Consider the following 27,853-nt stretch of genomic DNA (forward strand, 5'->3'; position numbering starts at 1 on the left):
ATTATGTAACAAGGTAAATAGGTTAAAGAATGTATCAGTACTATCAACACTATCTGAATATTTTAGCAATTTTCTACTTTGTGTGGTTGCAGTAACCAGAGACATGCCCTTTAGATTCTGAAAGAGAACTAGAAAGAGGATTAAAGGAAATAAACAGGCAAAGCAAATTTATATGCCAAAATAATCCCTTCCTGACCTTGGACCTGTGTAAACGGGCTGCTTAAAACACCCTGACCAGATATTTAGAAAACATTTTTTCTTTTCTAAGGCTTATAGCTATTCTTATGTGGTTAACGGCAGTTCCTGGAAGTGCTATTTATTACACAAATTCCATTTTACAACTAAAACACATTTTACCTTCAATATTGCCATTGTCAAAAGCCAGAAATAAGTAAAAATCAGAGGTTACAGTTCTCTTTACCTCTTTTCCTTTGCATTTCCAGAATTCATACTGAGAGCTTTCCAGACTGTAGTTTTAGGCATTTCATCAGATATATTAATCTCAGAGGGGTCACATCTGAAATCAATGATTAGGACAGTGAATGTCAGACATACAAGTAAAATACATAGCGCAGTCTACAATGATCACTGTCCCACAGAAGGGAGAGGATGGGGTTTGAGACCACGCAGCCAACAGCTCTCAGGAATTCTGGGAACAAGATGGTGTCTGATCTTTCTTCTGCAGCCACTGAAGTTGGAATGGGAAGAGGCAAGGTGGCCCATGAGGTGGTGCTGAAAGCTGGGCTGATGTGCCAGGTGGCAGCCAGTCCTGCCCCCACAACTGTGCACTCCTCCGAAGGGCCTCACTGGAGATGTTGCTGACAACGCTATGATATCAACAGTGCAGCATCAGGAACTACCACTTACTGAGCGCTTGCCGTATGCCAGCCACTTTTCATTCATTTTCCCATTTAAACAGCCAAATCTCTTCTATTCATAGTTCACAAAGGACTTTCCTAATATCTTAACTATCATAGCAACAGAGATTATTAACATCCTCATTTTGAAGGTGCAGAAATGAAAGCTCTCAGAGCTAAGTGACTATCCAAGGTCAAACAACAGCAAGTAGAGAATCAAGACCTTGAACCCAGCCCTTGGTTTCCTAGAAACAGAATAGTTTGACGTTTTCTGCAAGCCAGATTATCTCCTTCGAAAATGCCAAGAGAGGAGGCAGCATCCTGTTAAAGGGAAAACATTGTTCCTACTTTGCCACCAAATAAATCAAGCTCATGGCTCCTTCCACAACAACACGTAGAAAGTTTATTAAGAACCAAGACTATTATTAAGAAAAAGACTGTCCTAATTTCCCCCACAGTATAAACCACAACCAACTCAATGATTCAGCAGTAAATTCTTCAGAATCTCAATGACCCAGATATCCTGCTGTCTTCCTTCTCTGCTCCCTCTTGACCTCTAGGTTTTTCAGCCTATGGTACCTAGAGGTACACAAATGCTATGTGTACCTCTTCCAATTCAGAAACAAGACACCAGGAGTAAAACCATGAATGGACCAATTTAGCTTCCTGTCATTTGTGGTGAGCAATAGGTTTGATAGAGAAAGGCGCTAAAATCATTGGCAGAAGTAAGGAATTTTCACGATCCCAGTTCAATTCCCCCTTGCTCCCAGAACTACAGATGCCACAAGCCAGGCTAACATTGACTATTTCTCCCTATCCCCAAAAGCTTGCCCAAGCATTGGATTTCATGCCTACTAGGCTGAGAACTCTCTGGAAATAAAGATCATATCCTTTTCATCTTTGGAAGGTGGCAAAGAAAGGCAGAAGGAGCACTGGTTTGAGGAATAGAAGAAGACCAGGGTTTGAATCCTAATCTTTCTATTCAGCAACATTGTAACTTTGGATAAATTACCTAAAACCCTCTAAGACTTAGTTTCTTCACTTATACAAATGTGGAGAGTGATATTCATGTAAGTACAGGTTAACTGACAACACGTAAGCAAACCCGTTAGCACAAAACCAGCACAAAGGAGGCACTCAGTACGTTGGCTTTCTTAGCTCTCTTCTTGTGATTCCCATAACCTGATACAGTGCCTGGTACATAGCAGGTATTCAACGAACAATGAGGTGGACAAGGTATTTTCACAGGATGGAACTGGGAGGCTGAATGTTTAGCTCTTTATGCTAGCAGCTGCATTTGTGACACCACCACCACCACAAAGCCAGAACAACCCAAAAGTAAACTCCGTGGTGTTTGGAAGTTTTACCTGCAACTGATGTTCTTTCCAGGACTACTTAGTAACTTCCTGCTCTCTAAGGGAAACTTGTCTCCCCCAATTTCTAACATTTTCTCGGCCTCCTGGAAGAAAAAGAAACCTTATTATATCTTGGACCAAGTAAGACCATAAGTTCATCAGCCCATTCTTCTACCACAATTTCTACCTAATTTCATTGTGCATTTATTATAAAGAATATAATTAGGTTCTTTCATAGATTTGAGTTACCACAAAATGAGAGACAACCAGATATTTATACATGTGGAATGGCATTCAAAAAAGAAAAAAAGAAAATGTCAATCTGAGTAAACCTCTAGATCTAATGACCAATTTACTACGAATATAGCAGACAGAAGAACATTTTAAATGACACCAAGGGACACATTTAGCAAAATCTAAATGGTGAGAAGCCCTAGAGGTCAAAGACCCTGTTTCTTCAACTTTAAAAAAATGGAAAGGGAACCCCTAAAAAGATTTAAGACAGATATCAACCAATTGCAATATATGGCTCTTCTTTGGATGCTAATTCAAATAAACAAATTATTAACAATAAGAAGTCTTTTCTTTCTACTTTTGTAGGTTTAAAATAATCAATAAGGTAGGCCGGGCGTGGTGGCTCACGCCTATAATCCCAGCACTTTTGGAGGCTGAGGGGGGCAGATCATGAGGTCAGGAGATCGAGACCATCCTGGCTAACACGGTGAAACCTCGTTTCTACTAAAAATATAAAAAATTAGCCAGGTGTGGTGGGGGCGCCTGTAGTCCCAGCTACTCGGGAGGCTGAGGCAGGAGAATGGCGTGAACCCAGGAGGCAGAGGTTGTAATGAGCCAAGATTGTGTCACTGTACTCCAGCCTGGGCAACAGAGTGAGACTCCATCTCAAAAAAAAATAAAAATAAAAAAATAAAATAATAATAATCCATAAGGTAAAAAATCTCTACGAAGAGAACTACAAAACACTGCTGAAAGAGGTCAGGCTGGCTGGGTGCAGTGGCTCACGTCTGTAATCCCAGCACTTTGGGAGTCCCAGGTGGGTGGATCACGAGGTCAGGAGCTCAAGACCAGCCTGGCCAATATGGTGAAACCCCGTCTCTACTAAAAATACAAAAATTAGTAGGGCATGGGCCAGGCGCGGTGGCTCACGCCTTTAATCCCAGCACTTTGGGAGGCCGAGGTGGGCGGATCACGAGGTCAGGAGATCAAGACCATCCTGGCTAACACGGTGAAACCCTGCCTCTACTAAAAATACAAAAAATTAGCCGGGCGAGGTGGCGGGCGCCTGTAGTCCCAGCTACTCGGAGAGGCTGAGGCAGGAGAATGGCGTGAACCCGGGAGGCGGAGCTTGCAGTGAGCCGAGATCGCGCCACTGCACTCCAGCCTGGGGGACAACAGAGCGAGACTCCGTCTCAAAAAAAAAAAATTAGTCGGGCGTGGTGGTGCATGCCTGTAGTTCCAGCTACTAGGGAGGCTGCGGCAGGAGAATCCTTGAACCTGGGAGGTGGAGGTTGCAGTGAGCCGAGATCACACCACCGCACTCCGGCCTGGGCGACAGAGCGAAGACTCCATCTCAAAAAAAAATAAAATAAAATGAGGTCAGGCACAGTGGCTCATGCCTAAATCCCAGCACTTTGGAAGGCCAAGGCAGGCAGACCACTTGAGGTCAGGAGTTCGAGACCAGACTGGTCAACATGGCAAAACCTCATCTCTACTAAAAATACAAAAATTAGCCCAGGCGTGATGGCAGGCACCTGTAATCCCAGCTACTCGGGAGGCTGAGGTAGGAGAATCGCTCGAACCCAGGAGCAGGAGGTTGTAGTGAGCTGAAATCACGCCATTGCCCTCCAGCCTTGGCAACAGAGCAAGACTCTGTCTCAAAACAAACAAACAAAAAACACACTGCTGAAAGAAATCAGAGATGATTTCTTTTTCAGAGAATCATTTCTAATCTGACTTCTTTTTCAGAGAATCATCTCTGATTTCTTTCAGCAATGTTTTGTAGTTCTCTCTGTAGAGCGCTTTCATGTTTTTGATTAGGTATATTCCTAGGTATTTCATTTTCTTTGTGGCTACTGTAGTTAGGATTGTGTTCTTGGTTTGAATCTCAGCCTGGGTGTTATTGGTGCATAGAAGTGAAAGGGCAAAGGATATGAACAGACACTTCTTAAAAGAAGATGTACAAGCGGCCAAGAAACATATTAAAAACTGGTCAACATCATGCATCATCAGAGATGCAAATCAGAACCACAAAGAGACTCCATTTCACATCAGTCAGAATAACTATTATTAAAAAGTCAAAAAATAACAGACGTTGGCATGATTGTGGAGAAAACTGAACACTTCTACACTGTTGGTGGGAATGCAAATTAGTTCAGCCCCTGTGGAAAGCAGTTTGGAGATTTCTCAAAGAACTAAAAATAGAACTAGCATTAGACCCAACAATCCCATTACTTGGTATATATACCCAAAGGAAAATAAATTGTTCTGTCGAAAAGACATCTGCACTCATATATTTATTGCAGCACTATTAACAATAGCAAAGAAATGGAATCAACCAAGGTGCCCATCAATGGTGGATTGAATAAAGAAACGGTAGTTTCTTGGAATACTACGCAGCCATAAAGAGAAAAAACTATGTCCTTTGCAGCAACATGGATGCAGATGGAGGCCAGTACCCTAAGTGAACTGACACACGAACAAAAAACCAAATAATGCATGTTCTCATTTATAAGTGGAGGCTAAACATTGGGTACACATGGACACAAAGATGAGAACAAAAAACACTGGGGATTCCAAAAGGCGGAAGGCAGGGGAGGGTTGGAAAAGCACCTACCGGTTACTATGTTCACTACGGGTGACAGGATCATTGGAAGCCCAAAGCTCAGCGTAACTCAGTACACCCATGTGACAAAGCTGCACATGCCCTTAATCTAAAATAACTTGTTTTAGAAATCCATAATAAAATGTTTTCTTAGAAAATAATCCGGCCGGGCACCGTGGCTCATGCCTGTAATCCCAGCACTTTGGGAGGCCGAGGCGGGCGGATCACGAGGTCACGAGATCGAGACCGTCCTGGCTAACATGGTGAAACCCGGTCTCTACTAAAAATACAAAAAATAAGCCGGGCGTGGTGGCGGGCGCCTGTAGTCCCGGCTACTCTGGAGACTGAGGCAGGAGAATGGCGTGAACCCGGGAGGCGGAGCTTGCAGTGAGCCGAGATCGCGCCATTGCACTCCGGCCTGGGCGAAAGAGTGAGACTCCGTCTCAAAAAAAAAAAAGAAAGAAAATAATCCCACTAATTTAAAGAAAATAATTACAGAGAAAAAACTATCTGTACAAAGATGTTTAAAGTAATATAAAACAACCGAAAATTTTAACAAATGAAAAATATTTAAATTAAATGAGATAATACTATAGAACATTATACATCCATTTAAAAAATAGGACCGTGATACAAATAGAAACATGAAAGTGTCTTATGAAATCAGGTTGAGGGGAAAAATCAGAATATATATGTGCTACATATATAAATACAAACTCACAATTATATAATTATCATAGTTATATGAAAACTATGTTAAAAAATTGAAAACAACATAAAGAAATGAACATGAATCTTGGCTATGAGGTAGAGAAATTTGGGGGTCAAGTCTTCATCTTTTTCTTTTTATTTCATTTAGCTTTTAAAATAATTTTATAAAGTAACACGTGATAACAAATATGTACTTACTTCAGGAATTTCGGAAAATAAGGAACATAATGTCTACCAGCCACTCAAACTTAACATCCAAAGGAGATCTCTTGATTTTCCTCCTAAACCTGCTGCTCTCCTTGGTCCTCCCCATCTTAATAAATAGCACAACCATTCATCCAGTTGTTCAGTCCAAAAATCTGAGAGTCATACTTGATTCCTCTTTCACCCATGCCCACCATCATTAGCAAAACCCGTCAGCTCTATCTTCAAAATAAGTACCCAATTCAGCCACTTTCATCCCCTCTACCTTAACATAAGCCACCCTCCCCTGTTGCCTGAGCTGCTGCCAGCCTCCTAGCTGGTCTCCCTGCTACCACTCTGTCCCTTCCAGTCTTAGGCTTTCTTGGTGTTCCTCAAACACACCAAGCTCATTCCTCCTCAAGACCTTTGCATTTTCTCTACCCCAGCCCTGGAATGTTCTTACTCCCAGATATTCTCATAATTTGCTTCTCACTTTATTCAGGTCTCTACTCAGATGTCTCCTCAGAAGTCATCTCTAATCATCCTAAATAAAGTAACTCCCTCACTCCCTACCTTCTTAAAACATATCACTACCTAAAATTATATATATAGTGTGTGTGTGTGTGTGTGTGTAGAATTATAGCACTATAACCAAGAAAACAAATATAGACTTGTTTGCTTGTTGACAGTGTCTCCTCCAAGAGAATGTAAGCTCCATGGGGTCAGTCAGGGACTCTCTCTGTCCTGTGTAGTACTGTATCTGGAACAGTGACCAACAGAGTAAGGATTCAATAAATATGGAGGAAGGAAATTAATCAAAAAATGTATAATCTTACCAACTAGAGAGACATAGAGAACCACAATAAACATTCTGGTGTATTTTCTTCCAATCTTTTTCATGTGTGTGGGGGGGTGCATGCATGCACGTGTGTGTGTGTACAGTATGTGTATATGTATATGTTTTAGTAAAAGTGAGATTCTTTGACAGTCTTACTGTATGCTCCATTTTATATTCTCTATGTTTTTCACATCAAATGTCAGAAACACGTCCACGTATCTTTTTTATTTTTATTTTTTTGAGACAAAGTCTTGTTCTTTCGCCCAGGCTGGAGTGCAGTGGCGTGATCTCAGCTCACTACAACCTCCGCCTCCTGGGTTCAAGTGATTCTTCTGTCTCAGCCTCCTGAGTAGCTGGGATTATAGGCATGTGCCAACATACTTGGCTAACTTTTTTGTATTTTTAGTAGAGACAGGGTTTTGCCATGTTGGCCAGGTCTCAAACTCCTGACCTCAGGTGATCTACCTGCCTCAGCCTCCCAAAGTGCTGGGATTACAGGCATGAGCCACCACATCCATCTTCTTTTTTTTTTTTTTTTTTTGAGACAAGATCTCTCTCTGTCGCCCAGGCTGGAGTGCAGTGGTGTTATCTCGGCTCACTGCAATATCCGCCTCCCAGATTCAAGCGATCCTCCTGCCTCAGCCTCCCGAGTAGCTGGGACTACAGCACACATCATTGAGTATCATTACAAAACACTTATCATCATTAAGTATTTTTTAAAACTTTATTTTTAGACAGGGCATGGTGGCTCACGCCTGTAATCCCAGCACTTTGGGAGGCTGAGGTGGGTGAATCACGAGGTCAAGAGATTAAGACCATCCTGGCCAACATGGTAAAACCCCGCCTCTACTAAAAATACAAAAATTAGCTGGGCGTGGTGGCACGCGCCTGTAGTCCCAGCTACTCAGGAGACTGAGGCAAGAGAATCGTGTGAACCCGGGAGGCAGAGGTTGCAGTGAGCCGACATCACGCCACTGCACTCCAGTCTGGAGACAGGGCGAGACTCTGTCTCAAAAAAAAAAAATTTTTTTTAACTGTTGTACAATATTCCATTGGAATATATTTACTTTAATTTTCTTTTTTTCTTTATGTCACCACAATTAAAATATTTTGTCTACATTGATAATTATATCCTTAGGATAAATTTAAAAATTAGAGTTGCTGGGCCAAAGGGCATATACATTTTTAAGACTCTAAGGTCAAACTGTCCTCTAAAGAGATTGTATTACCTTTTTTTTTTTTTTTGAGACAAAGTCTCACTCTGTCACCCAGGCTGGAGTGGAGTGGCGCAATCTCGGCTCACTGCAACCTCTGCCTCCCGGGTTCAAGCGATTCTTGTGCCTCAGCCTCCCTAACAGCTGGGATTACAGGCACCTGCCACCACGCCCAGCTAATTTTTGTATTTTTAGTAGAGACAGGGTTTCACCACGTTGGCCAGGCTGGTCCCAAATTCCTGACCTCAGATGATCCAACCGCCCCGGCCTCCCAAAGTGCTGGGATTATAGGCATGAGCCACTGCGCCCAGCCTATATTACTATTTTTAGTGTATGAGAAGCCAATTTCAATTACAGTCTTGCCAACACTTGTTTTTATCTTGTAAAAATCTTTGCCAATTCGACAAGTAAAAAAAGTATTCTCCTTGTTTAAATTTTCATTTCTTTTTTATTTTTTAATATTTATTTTCATTTCGTAAAATCCAGATGCTGCACAATCATTTCTTTGATTATTTGTGAGAATGAAATTTTTGTCATAAGGCAACTGGCCATTTGTACTTCTTTTTTGTAAATTATATATGTCAATTGCTCATTTCAATTTCATATTATTCTTATTAATTTATAAGAATTATTTGAATAGTAAGGATATTAACACGGCTCAACTTATCTGTGATTTTAAAATTTTGTTTAGAGTTTTGGATGCCTGAAAGCATCACATTTTAAGTGGTGAATTCTATCAATATTCTCTTTAAAGTTTTCTTCCATTGACTTCATATTTTATAATTGTTGAAGCTTATTTAGAAATACAAGATTTTTAAAGTTCAAGATATTAGGGGAAAAAAAAAGTCTTCTTTTTTTTTCTTGAGATAGGATCTCACTCAGCCTAGGCTGGAGTGCAGTGGCATGATCACGGCTCACTGCAGCCTCAACCTCCTGGGCTCAAGGCATCCTCCCACCTCAGCCTCCCAAGTAGCTGACTACAGGTATGTGCCACCACATCCAGCTAATTCTTTTGATTTTTTTCTTTTCTTCTTTTTTTTCTTCTTTTTTTGTAGAGACAGGGTCTCATTATGTTGCCTAGGCTAGTCTCAAACTCCTGGCCTCAAGTAATCCTCCAGCCTCAACTCCCAAAGCCCTGGAATTACAGGGATAACCCATTGTGCCTGGCCTAAAAAAAAGTCTTTTAAAAGTTTTTTCAAAGGACACTATTTTAGGCACTAACTGTATTTGGAAACACTTCCCAGCTCACTCATTTCTTGGTCTGGTATTTTTATTTTGCTACACATTCTTTCTTTGCATATATAGGCCATTTATTGAGGGTCCATTGTGTAGATGACAAGATGCCAACTGCTGAGGGAAATGAAAAAAGACAGAAAGTCCTATGCAAGTTATCTTTGCATGGTGCCAACCACAGCACCATTTGGAATTAGATACATTACAAACATTCTAGGAAATAATGGGCCTTATATATTTGTCAAATTAGACCTTTTGAAAGAATGTGAGCCATTGAATCTGCTGATAAGGGCATATTGTATGTTCACATTCTAGGTATGAGCCTGGTGAGTAGATTGTAAACAAAGGAAAAAATAACTGGCTGTCAAACCCAAAAATGAAGAACAGACAGGAGCAAGAATCCCTAATCCATTCTTAGCTGAGAACATCGTTGGGGGTAATCTTCCCAGCTCCTAAATATAACCCTCGGGATTCCAGACATGCTGACTTTTCACATGGCCCTTCCTATGTTCTGTAATTTGAGGCCCCCAGGTATACAGCTGGTGCAAGGACTATGACCTCTTCCTCCTTGGCCTTCTTTTTGGCATCATCCAACTTCTTCTTTTTGCTTTCAGGCATGAGATCATCTAACCAGCTCAGCTCTCGCTTAGAGAAACAGAGATCCATGACTTTCCTGACAAAGACCAAGGCCAAAACCTGAAGAAAAATAAAAAACGAAAGGGAATGAAAGGGACTAATTTCTCTCCTGGACTTAAAAGCAAAGCCTTATTTTCACAGCAGACTAGGACATTTCAAGCAAAATCAAACTCATAAGAATCCTAACAGTCACCATTTATTGAATGCTTTCTTTGTGCCAGGTTAACACATGTTACATACAGTATTTTAACTATCATAACAGCTCTACGACTTAGAGAGCAGCTAACTGGATTCTGTCATTGAAAAGATGAGCTCATCATCTGCAGATGGCTAGGGGTCAGCAGGAAGGCTACAGGACAGCAGGTGGGTAGAAAGCCTCTGCTGGAGCTGGGCCATGGTGGGACCAGCCACAGCCACCCAAGCATTCCTCCCAGTGGGATGATGGGTTCTCTTAGAAGAGCATCTTTATTCCCTCTGATCCTTTGCCTATACATTCCCCTACCCAAATCCTTGCTTTGGGCCTGCATCATGTGTCTCTAGTGGTTTTCGTCTCTGCCCTCTGGCCTGGCCTGACACTCACTTTATAAATGAGGAAACTGAGGCCCAGAGAGAGAAAGTGACTTGCCTAAAATCTGACAGCTGATTTCCCCAATAAAGGTACGTCCAGGGCATCCCAATTGCTGCTCCACTTTCTTTCCATGAGGGCCATTTTAGCCAAAGGAAAACAAAGAATTAATCCTGCCTGGGTGGACTGGTGATCATCAGCTATAATTGGTGACTGGACAAGGAATGAGGCAAATCAGGCTTATTAAATTCAAGTACATTTCTCTCTAATTTAGTGACCACTTTCCTAATACATCTGGAATTGATAGGATCCCTTCTAGGAGTTCCCAGTAATTTGCAATTTATTTAACCCATGAACATAATACACGAATACAAAGCCTTATATGTAGTCTGACAAAATTGAGAAACCCACCAGGAGGGTGTGGATCTAGAGGATTAGAAAAAAATTAAAGATAGAATTTCCATATGATCCAGCAATTCCACTCCTGGCATATACCCCAAAGAATTGAAAACGGAGACACAGACAGATATTTGTACACCCATATTACAACAGTATCATCGACAGGTGAATGGATAAACAAAATGTAGTATTTACATACAGTGGGATACTATTCCATCCTAAAAAGGAAGGAAATTCTGACACATGCTACAACATGGATGAACCTTGAAGACATTAGCCAATCACAAGCTGGGCGCAGTGGCTCATGTCTGTAATCTCAGCCCTTTGGGAGGCTGAGGCAGGTGGATCACCTGAGGTCAGGAGTTTGAGATCAGCCTGGCCAACATAGTGAAACCCCGTCTCTACTAAAAATACAAAAAATTAGCTGGGCGTGGTGGCAGGCACCTGTAATCCCAGCTATTAGGGAGGCTGAGGCAGGAGAATCGCTTGAACCTGGGAGGTGGAGGTTGCAGTGAGCCGAGATCATGCCATTGCACTCCAGTCTGGGTAACAAGAGTGAAACTCCATCTCAAAAAAAAAAAAAAAAAGAAGAAGAAGAAGAAAGAAAGAAAAGAAATTAGCCAGTCACAAAAGGACAAATTATGTGATTCACTTATATGATGTACCTAGAATAATCAAATACATAGAGACAGAAAGTAGAATGGTGGTTGCCAGGCGCTGAGGGTATGGGAGAATGGGGATTTAGTGTTTAATAGGTGCAGAGTTTCAGTTTTGCAAGATGTAAAAAGTTCCAGAGCTGGAGGGTGGTAATGGCTCCACAGCAATGTGAATGTACTTAATGCCACTCAACTGTACACTTAAAAATGGTAAATTTTAAAGTTATAATATTTTACCATTAAAAAATAACAATGATAATAAGAATTTATTTTTTAAAAACCACCTCACCATCATTGGGAAAACAATGGCAGCTGGAGATGCCTTGATGACCCACAGTAGGACGAGACAGGTCAACTGGATGAGGGTGAAGAGGTGCACTTTGCGCAGCGGCACATGCCGCAGGTAGATGAAATCTGGCTGGTGCTTTGCAGGCATCCCAAAGAGCTTTAGACGATCAAAGAACTGAAAGGAAAGAACTGGCATTTATTTTCAGGAGGGCACTCTGGGTCAGAAGCTTTGTTAGACCCATTCATATCTCTTACATCACCTGCTCTGAAAGGTAGGTAACACAATTTCCTCTGGACAGAAATGGAAACTGAGACTTTAAAAGACCAGGCAATTTGGCCAAGGTTATTAAGTGGCAAAGTCAAAATTTGAATCCATCTTTTCTAATTCTAGGTTCAAACTTCTTTCTCCTATCCCACTCTGTGTCTCCTAAGAGAGCTCTTTCTCAGGGAGTGTTGAAAACAAAATAAACCAATTACATCTTTCTGCTCAGTATCAAAACCAAATCTCTTACTTGTTTTAGGAGTTTGGAGCTATTCATTGATTATTTATAGTGAAAAGATAAAATAAAACCTCATAACATTCTAGATATATAAAAAATGATCATCCTTACAATAAGGAAAAAAGAGAACCAGAGATTAAATAACCTGCCCAAGTTCATAGTAGAACTCAGTATATAAGACTGGCCATTGGACATTCCATTCAAACAAAAAATAATCAGCCTAAGTTATTATATTATCTGGAATACCCAAGTTATCAATGACAAGCTCCTGATTTTTCTTTTTGAAAGACTCAGAGCAATAGTTGATGGATGGAAAAATGCAGAGTATAACAAGAAGTGACATCTCCTTACCAGGAGCAACTCCCACTATTCCCCTATCTCTTCTGCCAATGAACCCTCCCCCAAAGTTAAACACCCCATTTTTACACTTTAGCCTGGCACTAACCTAGATCTGTCCAAGAGTGAAAGCCAGTTTGGTTCTTGATCAACCTTTCAGATCCAAGTTTACCAGCACCTGGCAAAGCACCTAATGTTTAATACATGCCGAAAAAATTGTCTGTTGAATAATTAACGAATGACTGGAGCCATGACATCAAGCCAGACCACCCTGGAAGTCTCTGTACTCTCTTGCCAACATGGCTGTTTTTCTCCCTGTATCCAAATACATGTCTAAAATAGCCTAAGTGGCAAGACTAGGAAATAACTTTCTCAAGAACTGGTTGTGCTTCTCTTGGGGAGCTGTCCTTCCCTGGACAGGACATGCAAACTTGAGTGAGAGGAAACTGCCCTGGCTGAACCATACAATACCTGAATTCCCTGTAGTGAAGAAACTCCCATGTAGAGGAAAACTCCATAGAGTACCGGCATTGGAATAAACTGAAGACAAAAGGGCAAGAAAGGCCAGACATTGAATTTGGTATCACAGCACACTCAAAACTATATAAACTTTTATATCTCCAAGAATGAAACAAAGTCACAAAATAGCTGCAGACACATTGCATTAGTTTCTGCTGCCTGTAGGTGACTTAGGAGTAGAAGCAAAAGCAGAAGCTGACAATGATAAAAATCATTTTGTTCTGAAACGAAATGATTACATGTAAGTTAGACCTCCCATCTCACCCATCTGGCTCTTCCTCCTCCATGGGGATGGGCACACATACACACACACACACACACACACACACACAAACACACCCCTCTCATAGAAATAATGCCTTTTAAATCTTCTGTAATCTCACAATCATCTCCTCAGGGATTTGATGCATTTTAATGTGAACCAAAAAAGCTTCCTCTTTCACTGACCAGTGGCTTGAGGGCAAGAGTGGGGACGTATCTTATCAGAGAGGTAATGGTCTGGGGGGAAACACTGACATTATGATACTGCACTTGAACATCCACACAGTATTTGAACATGACTTTCTGATCACATCATGTCTATCAACCTAGGTAATCTTCAGACTGACTCAAGGTAGGGAAATTGGGCCTACAGAATCGAGGCAAGGGAAGTCTCAGAGCTGAAAACTCAACTGGACTTGTTTTCATTCTAGGGCTAAAGAATATTCCCAAACCTGATTCTTCCCTCCAAACTAACACAAGAACAGAAAACCAAACACCGCAGGTTCTCACTCATAAGTGGGAGCTGAACAATGAGAACACATGGACAGAGAGTGGAACACCACACACCAGGGCCTGTCGGGTGGTGGGGGGCAAGGGGAGGGAGAGCATTAGGACAAATACCTAATGCATGTGGGGCTTAAAACCTAGGTGATCGGTTGACAGGTGCAGCAAACCACCATGGCACATGTATACCTATGTAACAAACCTGCACGTTTTGCACATGTATCCCAGAACTTAAAGTAAAATTTTAAAAAACATAGAATTAGAAAATCCCCCACTGGATTTTATGTTCCAGCTGTAGAGTGATTAGACATCCCAATTCGATGTTGTTTGTGAACTACTGAATAGTTGTCCTAAGAGAATTGTCCTGAAGCAGCTAGGGGAAAGCCCGGGGATGGCCACTGCCATGCCTTCGTGGTTCTATCTTGGAGAAGCAGCAATGTTTAGGCTCTTCCAGATGATGCCTCAACCAGGTGGGAGTGGGAGTTGGGCTGGGGACAGGGCATATGAGGTGGGAAAGGGGCGTCAGGAGAGGTGGGTGGTAAGGTTGAGTGGAAAGTGAGGGGACAGGAAGATGGTTCAGAAATCCTTCCCATCCCTCTCAGTTCTCACCCTTGAAGGGCATTTGTGGTACAGGCTGGGGTGTTTGAAGATTTGCCAAAAAGAAGGAAAGATGAGGCAAGAGAGACAAGGCAGTGCTCCAGAATGGTTGGCGCCTGGGAATACAGCCGTAAAGTTTCCTTCTCACCCCAATCTCCCAGATGCAGGCCTTCCACCCACAAAACAATTTTTTAATGTTCAAAGTATACTCTATCTGTACCAAAAAAAAAAAAAACCCTCTCTTTTAGCCCCACTTCTCATACTAGCCACGGCCATTTTTCCATCTTGCTTCGCAGAATAACCTCTTGAGAGATTTGCCTGCAGTCTTTACTTCCTTATCTCCTATTCACTCTTTAGCCACCTATAATTGGATTTCTACTCTATAGTTCCACTGAATTCCTTCTCTGATAAGATACCCCCAACTCCTGCCTCAAGTCACTGGTCAGTAAAAAAGTTCCATGTTAAAAATACACTAAATCCCTAAGGATTTGGAAGATTTTTTGAGATGATGGAAGATTTAAAAGGCATCATTTCTGTTAAAGAGGAGTGTGTGTGTGTGTGTGTGTGTGTGTGTGTGTGTGTGTGTCTGCCCATCCCCAGACAGGGATGGAGGAAGAGCCAGCCATGGAGGCCTGTAATTTAACTTACATGTAATCATTTCATTTCAGAACAAAATGATTTTTATCATGGTCAGCTTCTGCTTTTGCTTCTACTTCTAAATCACCCACAGGCAGCAGAAACTAATGCAATCCACTGACTCTGCTCGTGTCGGATAACCTGAGGCCTCCAATGTTGCTAAATCCAATGGCCTTAGCTTAGTCTTCATCTTCCAAGACGTGTCTACCCAGTCCCTCTTTCTTGAAACATTTTCCTTACTTGGCTTCCCTAATACCACATCCCCCTAGTTTTCTTCCCACCTCTCTGGCAGCTCCTTCTGAGACTCTGTTGCTACCTCGTCCTCTACCCAACCTCTAACTCTGCTCTTCTCTTATGTCTCACTTCTCTTTTACGTCTTCTGTTTTCCCTGAGTTCTCTCATCTATTCCCTCGGCTTTCAATACCACCTATGTGCTGTTCACTCCCAAATTTATACCCAAATTTATATTTTAGTCCAGAACCCTCCTCTAGCCTCTTCACTTAGATGACTCCCAGACATCTCACTCCAAATCTGATCACAGCCCCACCCCTCACAAAAATCATACCATCTTTTCCATCTTAATAAATGCCATCACTCTCCACCAGATGGTCAAGTCAGAAACCTAATAGGCTTCTTCGATTTTTCTATGTTCCTCACCCCATTCCAGATCCAGTCAACAATTGAGACCTTTGGGTCTCCCTCCAAGCTATACAGAAGCCATGCCTTTTTATCTGTCCCTACTACCAGCTTCCTTATCCAAGCCACCATCATCTGTCACCTGCAACAGCTTCACTGCTCTGTCTGCTTCTATTCTTCCCTAGACATCAGCCAGAGTGATCTTTTTAAACTAGCTGGATCATGTCCCTCTCCTGTTAAAACCCTTCAAAGGTTACCTTGCCCACTGTCGACAAGGCCCTACATGATCTGCCCCTGCCTCTCTTTCCTTCTCATTGCACTGTGCTCTTGTCTTGAGTCAATGCCCATGAGCCACATGGCCCTGATATTTCATAGAACACATATCACTCTTTCCCACCTAAGGGCCTGACTAGACTGCTTTTCTCCCCTCCTTCCGTGCCATCTCCCACCATCCATGGCATGGCTCCACCTCATCTTTTTTTTTTTTTTTTTTTTTTTTTTGTTGTGGAGTCTCACTCTGTTGCCCTGGCTGGAGTGCAGTGGCATGATCTCGGCTCACTGCAACTCCACCTCCTGGGTTCACGCCATTCTCCCGCCTCAGCCTCCCTAGTAGCTAGGACTACAGGCGCCCGCCACCATGCCTGGCTAATTTTGTTTTTGTATTTTTAGTAGAGACGAGGTTTCACTGTGTTAGCCAAGGTGGTCTCGATCTCTGAACCTCATGATCCACCCGCCTCAGCCTCCCAAAGTGCTGGGATTACAGGTGTGAGCCACTGCACCTGGCCTCCACCTCTTCTTAAAAAGCATCTCCTCAGAGAAGCCTTCTCTGACCATCCTAACTAAAATAGACCCCTCTCAGTTCTCTATAGTGCCAGAAAGCACTGTGTATTTCCTTTATATCACTATTCACATTCTGTAGTTATCATGTTTGTTTTCTTAACTAATTTTCTTAACTACACCTGTCTTTCCCCTCTAGAATAAACTCTTTCAGGGCAGGGATTTGTATGTGTATCTATTTGACACCACTGTAATCTCCAGTGCAGGATTCCTGGCACAAATCAGGCCCTTGATATTTGCCGAATAAGTGAAAGGATGATTACCTTTAAGATAGCCGTCATGAAGACTGAGCAGCCCATCAGCACAAAGATCATAAGGCCTGTCACTCTCTGTTCTCGGATGCCCAGGAACTTGGGCTGTTCTCCAGGAGCAGAGCATTCAGATTCTAGCTTGAGGCTGTTCACATGTGTGATGGACAAGACAGTTGCAGCTACAAACCAGGGCAGGCCCATGATGGAGCAGACACCTAGCATGATGGCCACCATCAGTAGGTCCAGGTGGTAGCCACAGCCTTTCTGTGGGGAAACAGAGTCTTTGTCACCATCAGTAGGCTAGCTGTAGTAGGGCATAGAACAGTGAGCTAGGGGTCTCAGGCCCAAAGCAGGAAGGGGTGTATGGATAAGAAGGAAGGGGTTCAGGGATCCAAGAGGAGTCTTGTAGCCCCTCCTGGTTAGGAGGAAACAAAGAAGAAAAAGGGGAATCTTAGCCTGTCCTATATATGCCAATATTGATTCTTTTTCCAAGTGCCTCCGGCTTACTCCGAGTCTTACACATTCAAAGATCCATTCTTCTCTGGAAGATTAACCAGACACCCTGCCACATCTTGACCATTCTAGATGGTAGAAATTATGGGAGTTAGATATAAGTGTCCTTATTGGCTTCCTACCACATACCCCCAGATCGTTGACAGATTTGGATATTGCTTGCCTGCTCTGTTACTTCCCTAGGATCCTAGGGTTCCAGTTTCAGCCTAGAAACTATAGTAACAGACATCAATGGGAGAATACCCACCTCTAGGAAACAGTGGCCCCGGCCGCCACCTGAACCTCAGGAAGACAAGCTGTACAGTTGCTTGACCCAAAGCATATAGCTATATACGGAACACCAGGAACTCTATCCAATCACCTTCCCCAGAGGTGTGAGAGGAGAGTAATGGAGTCCACCTTGCTTTCATACCATACCACCATGTTCCACTCTAATCTCCAAAGCAATCTTTGTTATTAAAGAATGGAAACCCCTTATGAACCTCTTCTATGAGATTCTACAGTTTCTGGTCTAGATGTGCTTACCCTAAAATTTTACAAAAATGTAACAGGTTGCCATAGCAGCCTTCTAGGTCAGAACCTCTTTTTACCTTGAGCTTATGTTCCTTCCTGTTAATAATGACGGCTGTGATCTGCTGATCCATGAATATCAAGATAGTACAGAGAAGAGCTGGGATAATTGCAGCTATCACAGTCCACCAGGGATTGGGGCCAATGGGATTAATAATCCATCCACGATCATCCCTTGTTGGCTAAGGGGGAAAATATATTATTTTTGTATTTTAAGTTATAGTCATTGGGGTAAAACATATCAAACTGTATCACAATATCCATGTTTCTTTTTATTCTTGAGTGAGAGTTCTTAAAAAAAATAAAATTAAAAAAAGGCATGAAATACAGCAACTCCTTAGGAAATCTATGACCTTGTTCTGAAACCACTTCCCAAACAGTTAAAGACACCAATGACTAACAGAAATTCTTGGGTTTGCAGGATGGTAGATAAGAAAAGAAACAACTTGCTGAAACCCCCTTGGCACAGAGGACCCAGAGGTAGCATGAAGAGATAACTATGAATGCCTGAGGACTTTTCAGACCTCCCCTTTCCTTCTACCAATAACCTACTGTCCCAGAATCCACCCCCTAAACCTTTTCTAACTATTGAAGTAAAGCTAGTGCAGGGAGACAGATTTGAGCTGTATTCCTGTCTCCTTGTTAGTAAACTTGAAATAAAAAACTTTTCTTCCTCAAAAGCCTGGTATCATAGTATTGGCTTCTAGCACATTGGGCAGCAAGCCCCTTTTGCTCAGTAATAGTTCCAAATCCCCTTTGAAACAGTCAATCCTCAATTATTAATTTCTTGTGAAAATATTCATTAATCTTGCACTTCCTTACACTTACTTTCCAAACCTTTGTGTAGAGAGAAAACAAGTGTATCTCAACATTAATCCAAGTAAAATATAATTAACAACTATATCTGTTGTCAAAAAAATTTAATAACTTCCAAAGACAAATATAAATAACTTGGACTATTCTCTTACTACTTCTCTCCAGAGCCATATAATATGGGTCTACAGCATAAATAAAGGCAAAGTGGAGCCATCTGCATGGAATCTCTTGGGCTTTGAATGGACTGGATTGCTCCAAGGGTCTTCTCCCATCAGTAGTGAAACAGGGGTCCAGCCATCAGAGACTTGAGAAGGAGCCTAAGATGGCTAAAGTTGGGGGTTTGTTTGACCTAGGATCCTCTCCAATGCCCCTGTAATACAACTGTTTATAAATCTTATTGGGGTGTTCACAACATATCTAAACTCACCTAGATCCTTACCCCACCCCTGCAGTGTACTCTGAGGAAGACAAATTTGCCCTTTTTTGGCAAGTGGTGCTAGAGGACAAAAGGCCAGGGATACCAACTGGACCAGAGTTGACCCAAATTCAAGAAACAAAGCACAGACTATTATATTTGATTTGGTTCCTCATTAGTCATGACTCTAGGATTCAAAGACTCTTTAATAACACCACCAAGTCCAAAATTATGAATGGGTTAGCTTCTAAAAGTTTACAGAATCTATGTTTCCTTAGTAACAATGTTCTAAGTGGTAGTTAAGTTCTCAGACCAACACAAAAACTTATTAAATAAACCCTTAATGATGTTATACCCCTAGTAATAGTACTAGCCTTCAGATTGGGTCTTGGGAGTTGAGTGCCATGTGGTACAATAGGGAGAGACAAAAAGAAGAAAACTTCTTCTCTGCCTCCTAAAAATGGAGCCTGTCATGAGCAACATTTTCTTTGACGTTCTCCCGTTTCCCTTTCTCCCCTGTCCTACCTCCCAGAGGCGTTCTTCACAGATGTCCCAGAAATTCAGTGCCTTCTGACTATCTTAGGCCTATCCCTTAGGGAACCTTTCCAAGGACTGCTTAATGTTCCCATATTACCTATTTTTACACAAAATCCATTCATCCTGCAGCACTGATCTCAGCTAGGTATTAGAGAGAAAGCTGATTGTGCTCATTCACACAAAGGCAAGAGTGCCATATTCTAGAAGGTATTATACTTACAAGAGGAATTGATTAGTCCATAAACTTCCAACTGGTGGCATTTCAGCAAATTCAACAAAATTAAAAATTTTCAGACAATATGGAAGAACGTATTTCAACAGGCCTACTTCATGGGTATAGAGAAAAAAGAGAAAGGAAAGGGACAACTGAAGGGAGCATTTACAAGTCAGGGACTGCCTTTAGTCCTGTCGGCCTTCTCCTCACCAACTTCTCCCATTTTCCTACTTCATAATTCTTCTCAAGTCACTGAGTATGCACAGATTTTCTCTCCTCTCACCCTATGGGGATCTATAGAACTGAGTTCAGCTTTTCTATCTTCTTTGTCTACTTAGTCAGTTCTCCCAAACTGAAATCGATTTGGCGTCCCCATGTATTGATCATTTGTTTGACTTTTTGTACAGGTTCTTGAAAAATATCACATATTAGAGAGAGTTACACAAACAATGAAATCAGATTGAGACGATTTCGAAAGAGATGTCACGATTACTCCAGCAAGGGCCCCAGACTCCTGATGAGGCTCCTCTTAGTTCCATTCTCCTCCTTTAAGGAAGGGGCACCATCCTTGAAGGTTCAGGACAAGTCCTTTACCTTTTTCATTCTTCCCAGTGCCCTTATACAGCTGATGCTCAATGAAAGTGCTGTTAAAGAGGCTTGTTCCAGAGACCCATGTTTCCACAGTGTCTTGAATGTATTTATGTAAATGTGCACATTCCATTGTTTAAATATTAACATATTAAGAACAATAATTGGTATTAATAACAATAATAATAATACTTTTCATTCATTAAACAACCTTAGTTTTTCTGTTCTCTGGCTTTTCTGTATTGAATTCGACCAAGTCTGAAGTTTGCTCTTCTAAATGACAAGGTATGAGGGGCAAGGTTCAGATTTAGAGGACTATAAAACTCATGATAAGGATATGAAAAGGACTTTGAAATTTACTTGGCATCAGAATGTATGAAATTACATGAGTGCACCAAGTACTCTGAGATCTGTTTACCTTGAACACACTGGGAACTTGAAGCTTTGGTGATGGGACTCCAATCAAAAAATCAATAATCACCATTGTGAAGATAGTGAGGAAAACAGCAAAGTCACTCACCATGGAGCGTACCTGGCATGAGAAAGAAGTGGACACATGTTTTGGCAGGTTAAATACAGTAGAAAAGAGGTTAGTATTGTAAAAGGCTTAAAAATCCTCAGAAGAATGTTTTCATCTTACAGTTGAATTAATGCAAGCAAATTTAAACAACAAGAATATGTTAATCACCCAATTAATGCCCATAAAGTGTGGATATGATGAGGGAGAATGAACCCTCTGACAAATGCTAACATAACCCAGACCATCCTCTGAAAAGTTCTGTTTAGGACATTTAGGGCCAGGTTGGGACTCTAATTCTGAGAACTTGGATTTTCTGGGATCAGCCAAGGTCCTCAGTGCTAGCCAAAAACCTCAGCAGCATCATCAACTCCACTTCTCCCTCATACCCAATAGCCAGTCTGTTTGCAAGTCCTATTGGCTCTTCCTTCAGAACATATCCCGAGTCTGATCACTTCTTACCACCACCACTGCTCCCACCCAGATCCAAGTCACCATCAGCTCCTGTTCGGGTAATGGTAGCAGCTTCCTCACTTGCTTCTGCCTTTGCCCTGCAGTGTTTTTTAAATGCAATCACTGGAGTAATTATTTGAAACATAAGTTGGGTCATGTCACTCCTCTATCAAAACCCTGAAATGGCTTCTGGCCAAAAGGCCTTCTTGGCCTATGAGGGCCACACAATTGGCATCATCACATCTCCCACCCCAGCTCTTATTGCTCTCCTGCTTGCCCACTCTGCTCCAGACACACAGACCGCGTTGCTGTTTCCTTAAACATGCCAAGCTCACTCCCACCTTGGGGTCTTTGTACTTGTTCATGCCTCTACCTAACAAGCCTTTCCTCCAGGTAACCTCTTGGGTAGCTCCCTCACGTCTTTTAGGTTCAACTCAAATATCACCTTCTCCTTGAGCTCTTCTCTGATGATCCTACTTAAAATTGGCCACCTCCCTCCACCCCAGCACTTCCTGTACTTCTTTACTGCTTTATTTTCCTCCATGGCACATATCTCTATTTTGTTGGAGATTCCCATCCAATTTAGGATCCATCATAAAAGGACTGCCTCACTTTATAGTGTGGCTTTAATAAAATACAGTACCTGGCAAATGACCCATGCCTGCCTTAATCTAGGCTTCCAAAAGAGTGAAAGCAAAATATACCTTAGCCACATGTAATATCACTGGTACCTTAGCCTGACTTCATTTTGCTTTGAAGCCCAAGGTTTCCAGTTTCTCCTCCATGGTTTTGTTAGTTCTTCTCTGGATGTAATACAAATTCTCTGAGTATCCACTGCCTCCCCATCCCCAACATGAAGCCCACTTAACCATCCTGGGGCCCAGTGGCCCTTTTCTCCCCTGAACTCCTATGGCACGTACATCCCAGGTGGGCATCCAACTGTTTACTACTTTCTATATGGCACCTGATGGTTTCATGTGTTTTTCCTTCCTATCTGATGACAGATACTATCTTTTAAGTTTCTGTTGCATCCGCCTAGCACTTAACCCAGGCCTGAGCAAGTAGTCAGTACAGAACAGCCACTTGTTAACTATTTGTCCTAGCAGGAAACAAAGACCCAGAACTTATTTAATATGTACCTCCCGTGACTGCCACGTAGGCTCACTGAAGTCTAAGAATGTGTTCTAGTCATATATGGGTGTACACTAAATATCTAATTAACTGAGTCCTCCTCCCATTTATGTACCCTGTATTGAAAATGTGCCTGGCTGATAAAAAAGGATGAGTTCATGTCCTCTGTAGGGACATGGATGAAGCTGGAAACCATCATTCTGAGCAAACTATAGCAAGGACAGAAAACCAAACACCGCATGTTCGCACTCATAGGTGGGAACTTAACAATGAGAACACTTGGACACAGGATGGGGAACATCACACACCGGGGCCTGTTGTGGGGTAGGGGGAGGGGGAAGGGATAACATTAGGAGATATACCTAATGTAAATGACGAGTTAATGGGTGCAGCACACCAACATGGCACATGTATACATATGTAACAAACCTGCACGTTGTGCACATGTACCCTAGAACTTAAAGTATGATTAAAAAAAAAGAATCCCTGTTAAAATTTTCGCATTATACTTGCAAACCTTGAAAATTATTTTATTTTGAGAACAAAATATCACTTGAACTTGGATGTAAAAAGTAACCTGGCAAGATGCCAAACAATGGCAAAAAAAATGCCATTTATTTAGAGCAAATTTCATTGCTTTACATCTTCTAAAATATGAACAGGAAGTAGGCTGAATAAATGTTTTGAATAATGTTTTCCAGATGTGATATAACCGTTTAATAAACCACTACTGACGTAAAAAAAAGAAAAAATAAAAAAGAAAAAAAATAAAAAAGAAAAAAAGAAAATGTGCCTGGCTGAAACCTCACTTACAGGAAAAACTACCATTTCCTCCTGATTTGAGCTCCCTTTCTTTTCTTTTTCTTTCTTTTTTTTTTGTGTGTGTGTGAGAATAGCTTTTAATTTAAAACACTTGAAGCAATAAATCATCTATCTCTCTGTCCATCACAGGCAAATATTCTTCCCCCAAATTTGATGTAGTTTAAACAACAACTGTGACTAGTACAAAATGAAACAAATACAATCTCTTTCAGGAGGCAGCATCAAAACCTACTGGGCTGGTGGGTACCGGCAACAGGCTCAGCCTCCACCAAGGCAGAGAAAAGCAGCACACTGAGAGCAGCAAGACTTGCGTGGTATTTCACCCAGCTTTGGACAGACTCAACAATACCTGGGGTGGGGGGAACCACAAAAGAATGATGCCTAAAATGAAACAAGTATGCTCGGCTCCCTCATGTGGCTAATATCCTTGGCACCTAGAAGATGCTAGAAAAATAAGTGCAAAGATAGCAGCTCCCAGGCAAAGCTGAGAGAAGACAGTTTGGGGCTCATTTGCTTTTGTTTTTTAATTGGGGTCTTATATATACATTGATTTTCAGGCAGAAAAATTTTCTGCTTTCTGGGAGGTGTTCGGTGCCACATAGTGCTCCTGACTCCAGCAAAAATATTTGTGTTGTTTCTGTCTATTTGGATGATTCACTGAATTACCTTTTCTACCTATGGTATTTCACTGCCTACCCCAAACCATGTAAGTGTAGAGTAGCATGTCCAATAGAATTACATTAGCCAGACCAGGCACGGTGGCTCACGCCTGTAATCCCAGCACTTTGGGAGGCTGAGGTGGGTGGATCACTTGAGGACAGGAATTCGAGACCAGCCTGGCCAACATGGTGAAACTCTGTCACTACTAAAAATAGAAAAATTAGCCAGACATGGTGGTGCACACTTGTAATCCTAGCTACACAGGAGGCTGAGGCAAGAGAATCACTTGAACCCAAGGAGGTGGAGGTTGGAGTGAGCCGAGATTGTGCCACTGTACTCTAGCCTGGGCGACAGAGTGAGACTCTGTCTCAAAAAACAAAGAAGTACGTTAGCCATATGTCTAATTTTAAATTTTTTAGTAGCCATATAAAAAATATAAAAATCAGTGAAAATAATTATATTTATCAAATTATTATTTTATTTAATCGATATATCTAAAATACTGTCATTTCAGTATGTAATCAATATAAAATATTGATGAAACGTTTTATATTCTTTTTTGGTACCAATCCTTCAAGATCTGGTATATATTTTATGTGTACAGTACAGTCTCAATTTGGCAAGCCAAATTTCAAGTGGCCATTTGCCACATGTAGCTATTGACTACCCACATTAAATACTGCAAGTCTACAGAATCTTATGCAAACTCTTTCGGAGTGATTTACTGAGTGGGAAATCTCTGTGACACTGTGCAGGTCATCTTATATACCAACTTAAGAGTAGAGAACTTTTGTTTTGTTTTGTTTTGTTTTTTTTTGTTTTTGAGCAGGTGTCACTCTGTTGTCCAGGCTGAAGTGAGTAACGTCATCACAGCTCACTACAGCTTTGACCTCCCTGGCCTCAAGTGATCCTTCCACCTCAGTCTTCCTGAGTAGCTGGGACTATACGCACACGCCACCACTCCTGGCTAATTTTTTTTATATATATATATACTTTGTAGAGATAGGGTTTTGCCATGTTGCCCAGGCTGGTCTCAAATTCCTGGGCTCAAGCCATCTGCCCGCCTCAACTTCCCAAAGTGCTGGGATTACAGGCGTGAGCCACGGTGCTTGGCCCAGAACCTTGTTTTATAACCTAGGATTTTTTACCTAGAGTAAGGGACAGAATCACAATTTTATCTACTCCCATCCCTTAGTCCTGCCCCTGCCCCCTGCTGTCTCCCCACAGAAGGCCTGTACTGATGTGATTTAGCAACAATGATACCTACAAGGTGAAAAAGACATCCTTTCTGTGATAGCTTCGTCAGCACTTGTTTGGGGATCATAACTGTAGCTGAATTAAAATTTTAAAATATTCTATAAACGTTACAGATTTAGCTGAAGGTGGTTCAGAGGTTTTTCTAGGAGGGTGTTTTAAATAGATTTGTTTTTGAGGGGGATGGTAGCAAAGTTGCTCATGGACTGGAAAGTTGTGAGTTTCAAGAGTGGAAAAAAAAAATGAGATGATTACAAAGAAAGTAAAGACAAGTGGAGCAGAAATAGAAATGGGGTGGGGACACTAAAAATGATACAGGTCCTAAACTTGGGTGTATACTCTGTAATAATCCAAAAATATAACATCTAAATCTCTAAATGGTCCCTCACATTTCACATGTCTGACCCTAATAGTAGTAACCACAGGAAAATAAAAATAGAAGAGAATGTTAGGGCAGGAAGGGACTTCTGAGCTCATCTAATTTAACCCATTCGTTTTAAAGAAAAACGCCCAGAGAGGTAAAGCAACTTGGCCCTATCACACTTAAAGGTGGAGTCAGGGTACAAGCCCAGGTGTTCTCACTATGAACTTCAGGTAAGGCAGTTCAGGTAAAGTGAATAAATTATACAGGAAGCAAGAGGCTCAGGCTATTCCCGTTGTACTTCCTGCAAGCCCAAAGTGAGTGACAGAGAAACAGCAGGCACATTCTATTGTAAGTAGGAGAAAACAACCAAGTCAACTCCAAAATATTGAAGAAACATTGATGTGAAATGTCATTTGAACATGATTCTTCCAGTAGTCTTTTCTGTATTTTTTTTTCCTTTAAAAGAAAAGTCCCAATCTGAGCCAAATTGGATTTCTGATTAGTTACATGGGCATTTAGATCAATGAACAAAATACAAATTTTGACACATCATGTTTTCCAAAGATACACCCATTGGGACTCCATACAAATGGAAATCAAAAGATATTTACGGGAAGAAAGTACTATCTTTCACGTGAACATCCGCATACAGTAAGAACTTCACAATTATACCACCATGTCTCACACAGAGGACTCCTAACAGGCTGATAAAATCCACGTATTATTCCACTTTTCACTCACAGATAATATTGTCTGCACACATGTGTAAAATTAAGCAGTACATTCTAGACTTTTATTCCAGGGAAATCTGCCTTGTATATAATAAGACATACATATAAATACATTTTCAAGCAAGAAAGAAGTCCATTATTTGCTCCAGTTTTTCCCAACTCTCAATCTGAAATAAAGAATAACACTTGGCCAGGCTCATGCTTGTAATCCCAGCATTTTGGGAGGCTGAGGCGGGCAGATCACGAGGTCAAGAGATTGAGACCATCCTGGCCAACATGGTGAAACCCCGTCTCTACTAAAAATACAAAAATTAGCTGGGTGTGGTGGTGCATGCCTGTAGTCCCAGCTACTCGGGAGGAGGCGGAGGTTGCAGTGAGCCGAGATCGCACCACCGCACTCCAGCCAGGCGACAGAGCAAGACTCCATCTGAAAAAAAAAAAAAAAATTCAATTTATACAAAACTTGGCCTTGTAGAAACAGCCCTCTGTTTCGTGAGGCAGAAAAAAGGGCAGCCATAGTACACTTTCTTACAATATGTTTGGGCATCAGAAGGGCTGAATTTCTTTTTTCTATTTAATGAAATTAAGTAACATAATCTTAAATATTGATTTTATACCATTGATTTTACAAAGTTTATTTATAAAATTGTATTATAAAATATGTATTTTGCTCAAAATACACTTGCTAGCTATCTTTGTCCACATTTTTTTTTTTTTTGAGACCAAGTCTCACTCTGTTGCCCAGGCTGGAGTGCAGTGGCACGATCTCAGCTCACTGCAACCTCCCCCTCCCGGGCTCAAGCAATTCTCGTGCCTCAACCCAGTAGCTGGGATTACAGTCATGCACCACCATGCCCAGCTAATTTTTGTATTTTTAGTAGAGATGGGGTTTCACCATGTTGGCCAGACTGGTCTTGAACTCCTGGCTTCAAGTGATCCACCCACCTTGGCCTCCCGAAGTGCTGGGATTATAGCCATGAGCCACCGCACCCAGCCCCTTTGTCTACATTTCAATCCAAACACCCAATCATCCTCCATCCCCCAAAAAGGCCTTTGCTTTGTCACATAATTGAAGACAATCCATTTTTGATGCCTGTGTGGAGTTATTATTCTATGCGGACTGGATTTTGTAAGGCTGCTTAGTATGGGGATTTCCACAGGAGTCAGCAACTTCAGTAACAAAGTGGGCTGCTTTAGGAAATCCAATTCAACATTAGAAGGTAATACCAGTAGGCACACTTCAGTAGAGTATTACTACACCATGAGCTCCCCTCCTTCTGCCAATCCCATTTGTTCCCAAATTGAAGAAAATGTCAGAGAAGAGAAGGCAGGGAGCATGCTAAACTAGGACACACCATGGCACACCACCTTCTACTCTTGGGTCATCATATCAAATCTCACTGTATCTTTGAAGCAT

General features: G+C 41.6%; 1 protein-coding gene across 5 annotated transcripts in view; it reads right to left on the reverse strand.

Moving 5' to 3' along the window:
* SLC4A8 (solute carrier family 4 member 8) overlaps nt 1-27,853 on the reverse strand; it is a 228,456-nt gene that overhangs the window by 145,777 nt on the left and 54,826 nt on the right. For 4 of the 5 annotated variants that reach the window (XR_009211717.1, XM_058433741.1, XM_032143428.2 and 1 more), the window contains exons 17-24: nt 20,923-21,036; nt 17,955-18,116; nt 16,864-17,115; nt 13,082-13,150; nt 11,776-11,949; nt 9,789-9,926; nt 2,225-2,316; nt 422-517 (exon numbers count right to left, since the gene is read on the reverse strand). Coding sequence is in view for 4 of the 5 variants with exons in the window: in XM_058433741.1 (XP_058289724.1) it covers nt 422-517; nt 2,225-2,316; nt 9,789-9,926; nt 11,776-11,949; nt 13,082-13,150; nt 16,864-17,115; nt 17,955-18,116; nt 20,923-21,036 (1,097 nt within the window). In the remaining variant the exon portion in view is untranslated. Of the gene's footprint in view, nt 1-421; nt 518-2,224; nt 2,317-9,788; nt 9,927-11,775; nt 11,950-13,081; nt 13,151-16,863; nt 17,116-17,954; nt 18,117-20,922; nt 21,037-25,498; nt 26,864-27,853 lie in introns of those variants that run through there. The other variant, XM_032143429.2, reaches the window with a different exon arrangement.

The sequence above is a fragment of the Hylobates moloch genome, unplaced genomic scaffold, assembly GCF_009828535.3.
Source record: "Hylobates moloch isolate HMO894 unplaced genomic scaffold, HMol_V3 SCAFFOLD_22, whole genome shotgun sequence".
NCBI classification, from domain to species: Eukaryota; Metazoa; Chordata; class Mammalia; order Primates; family Hylobatidae; genus Hylobates; species Hylobates moloch.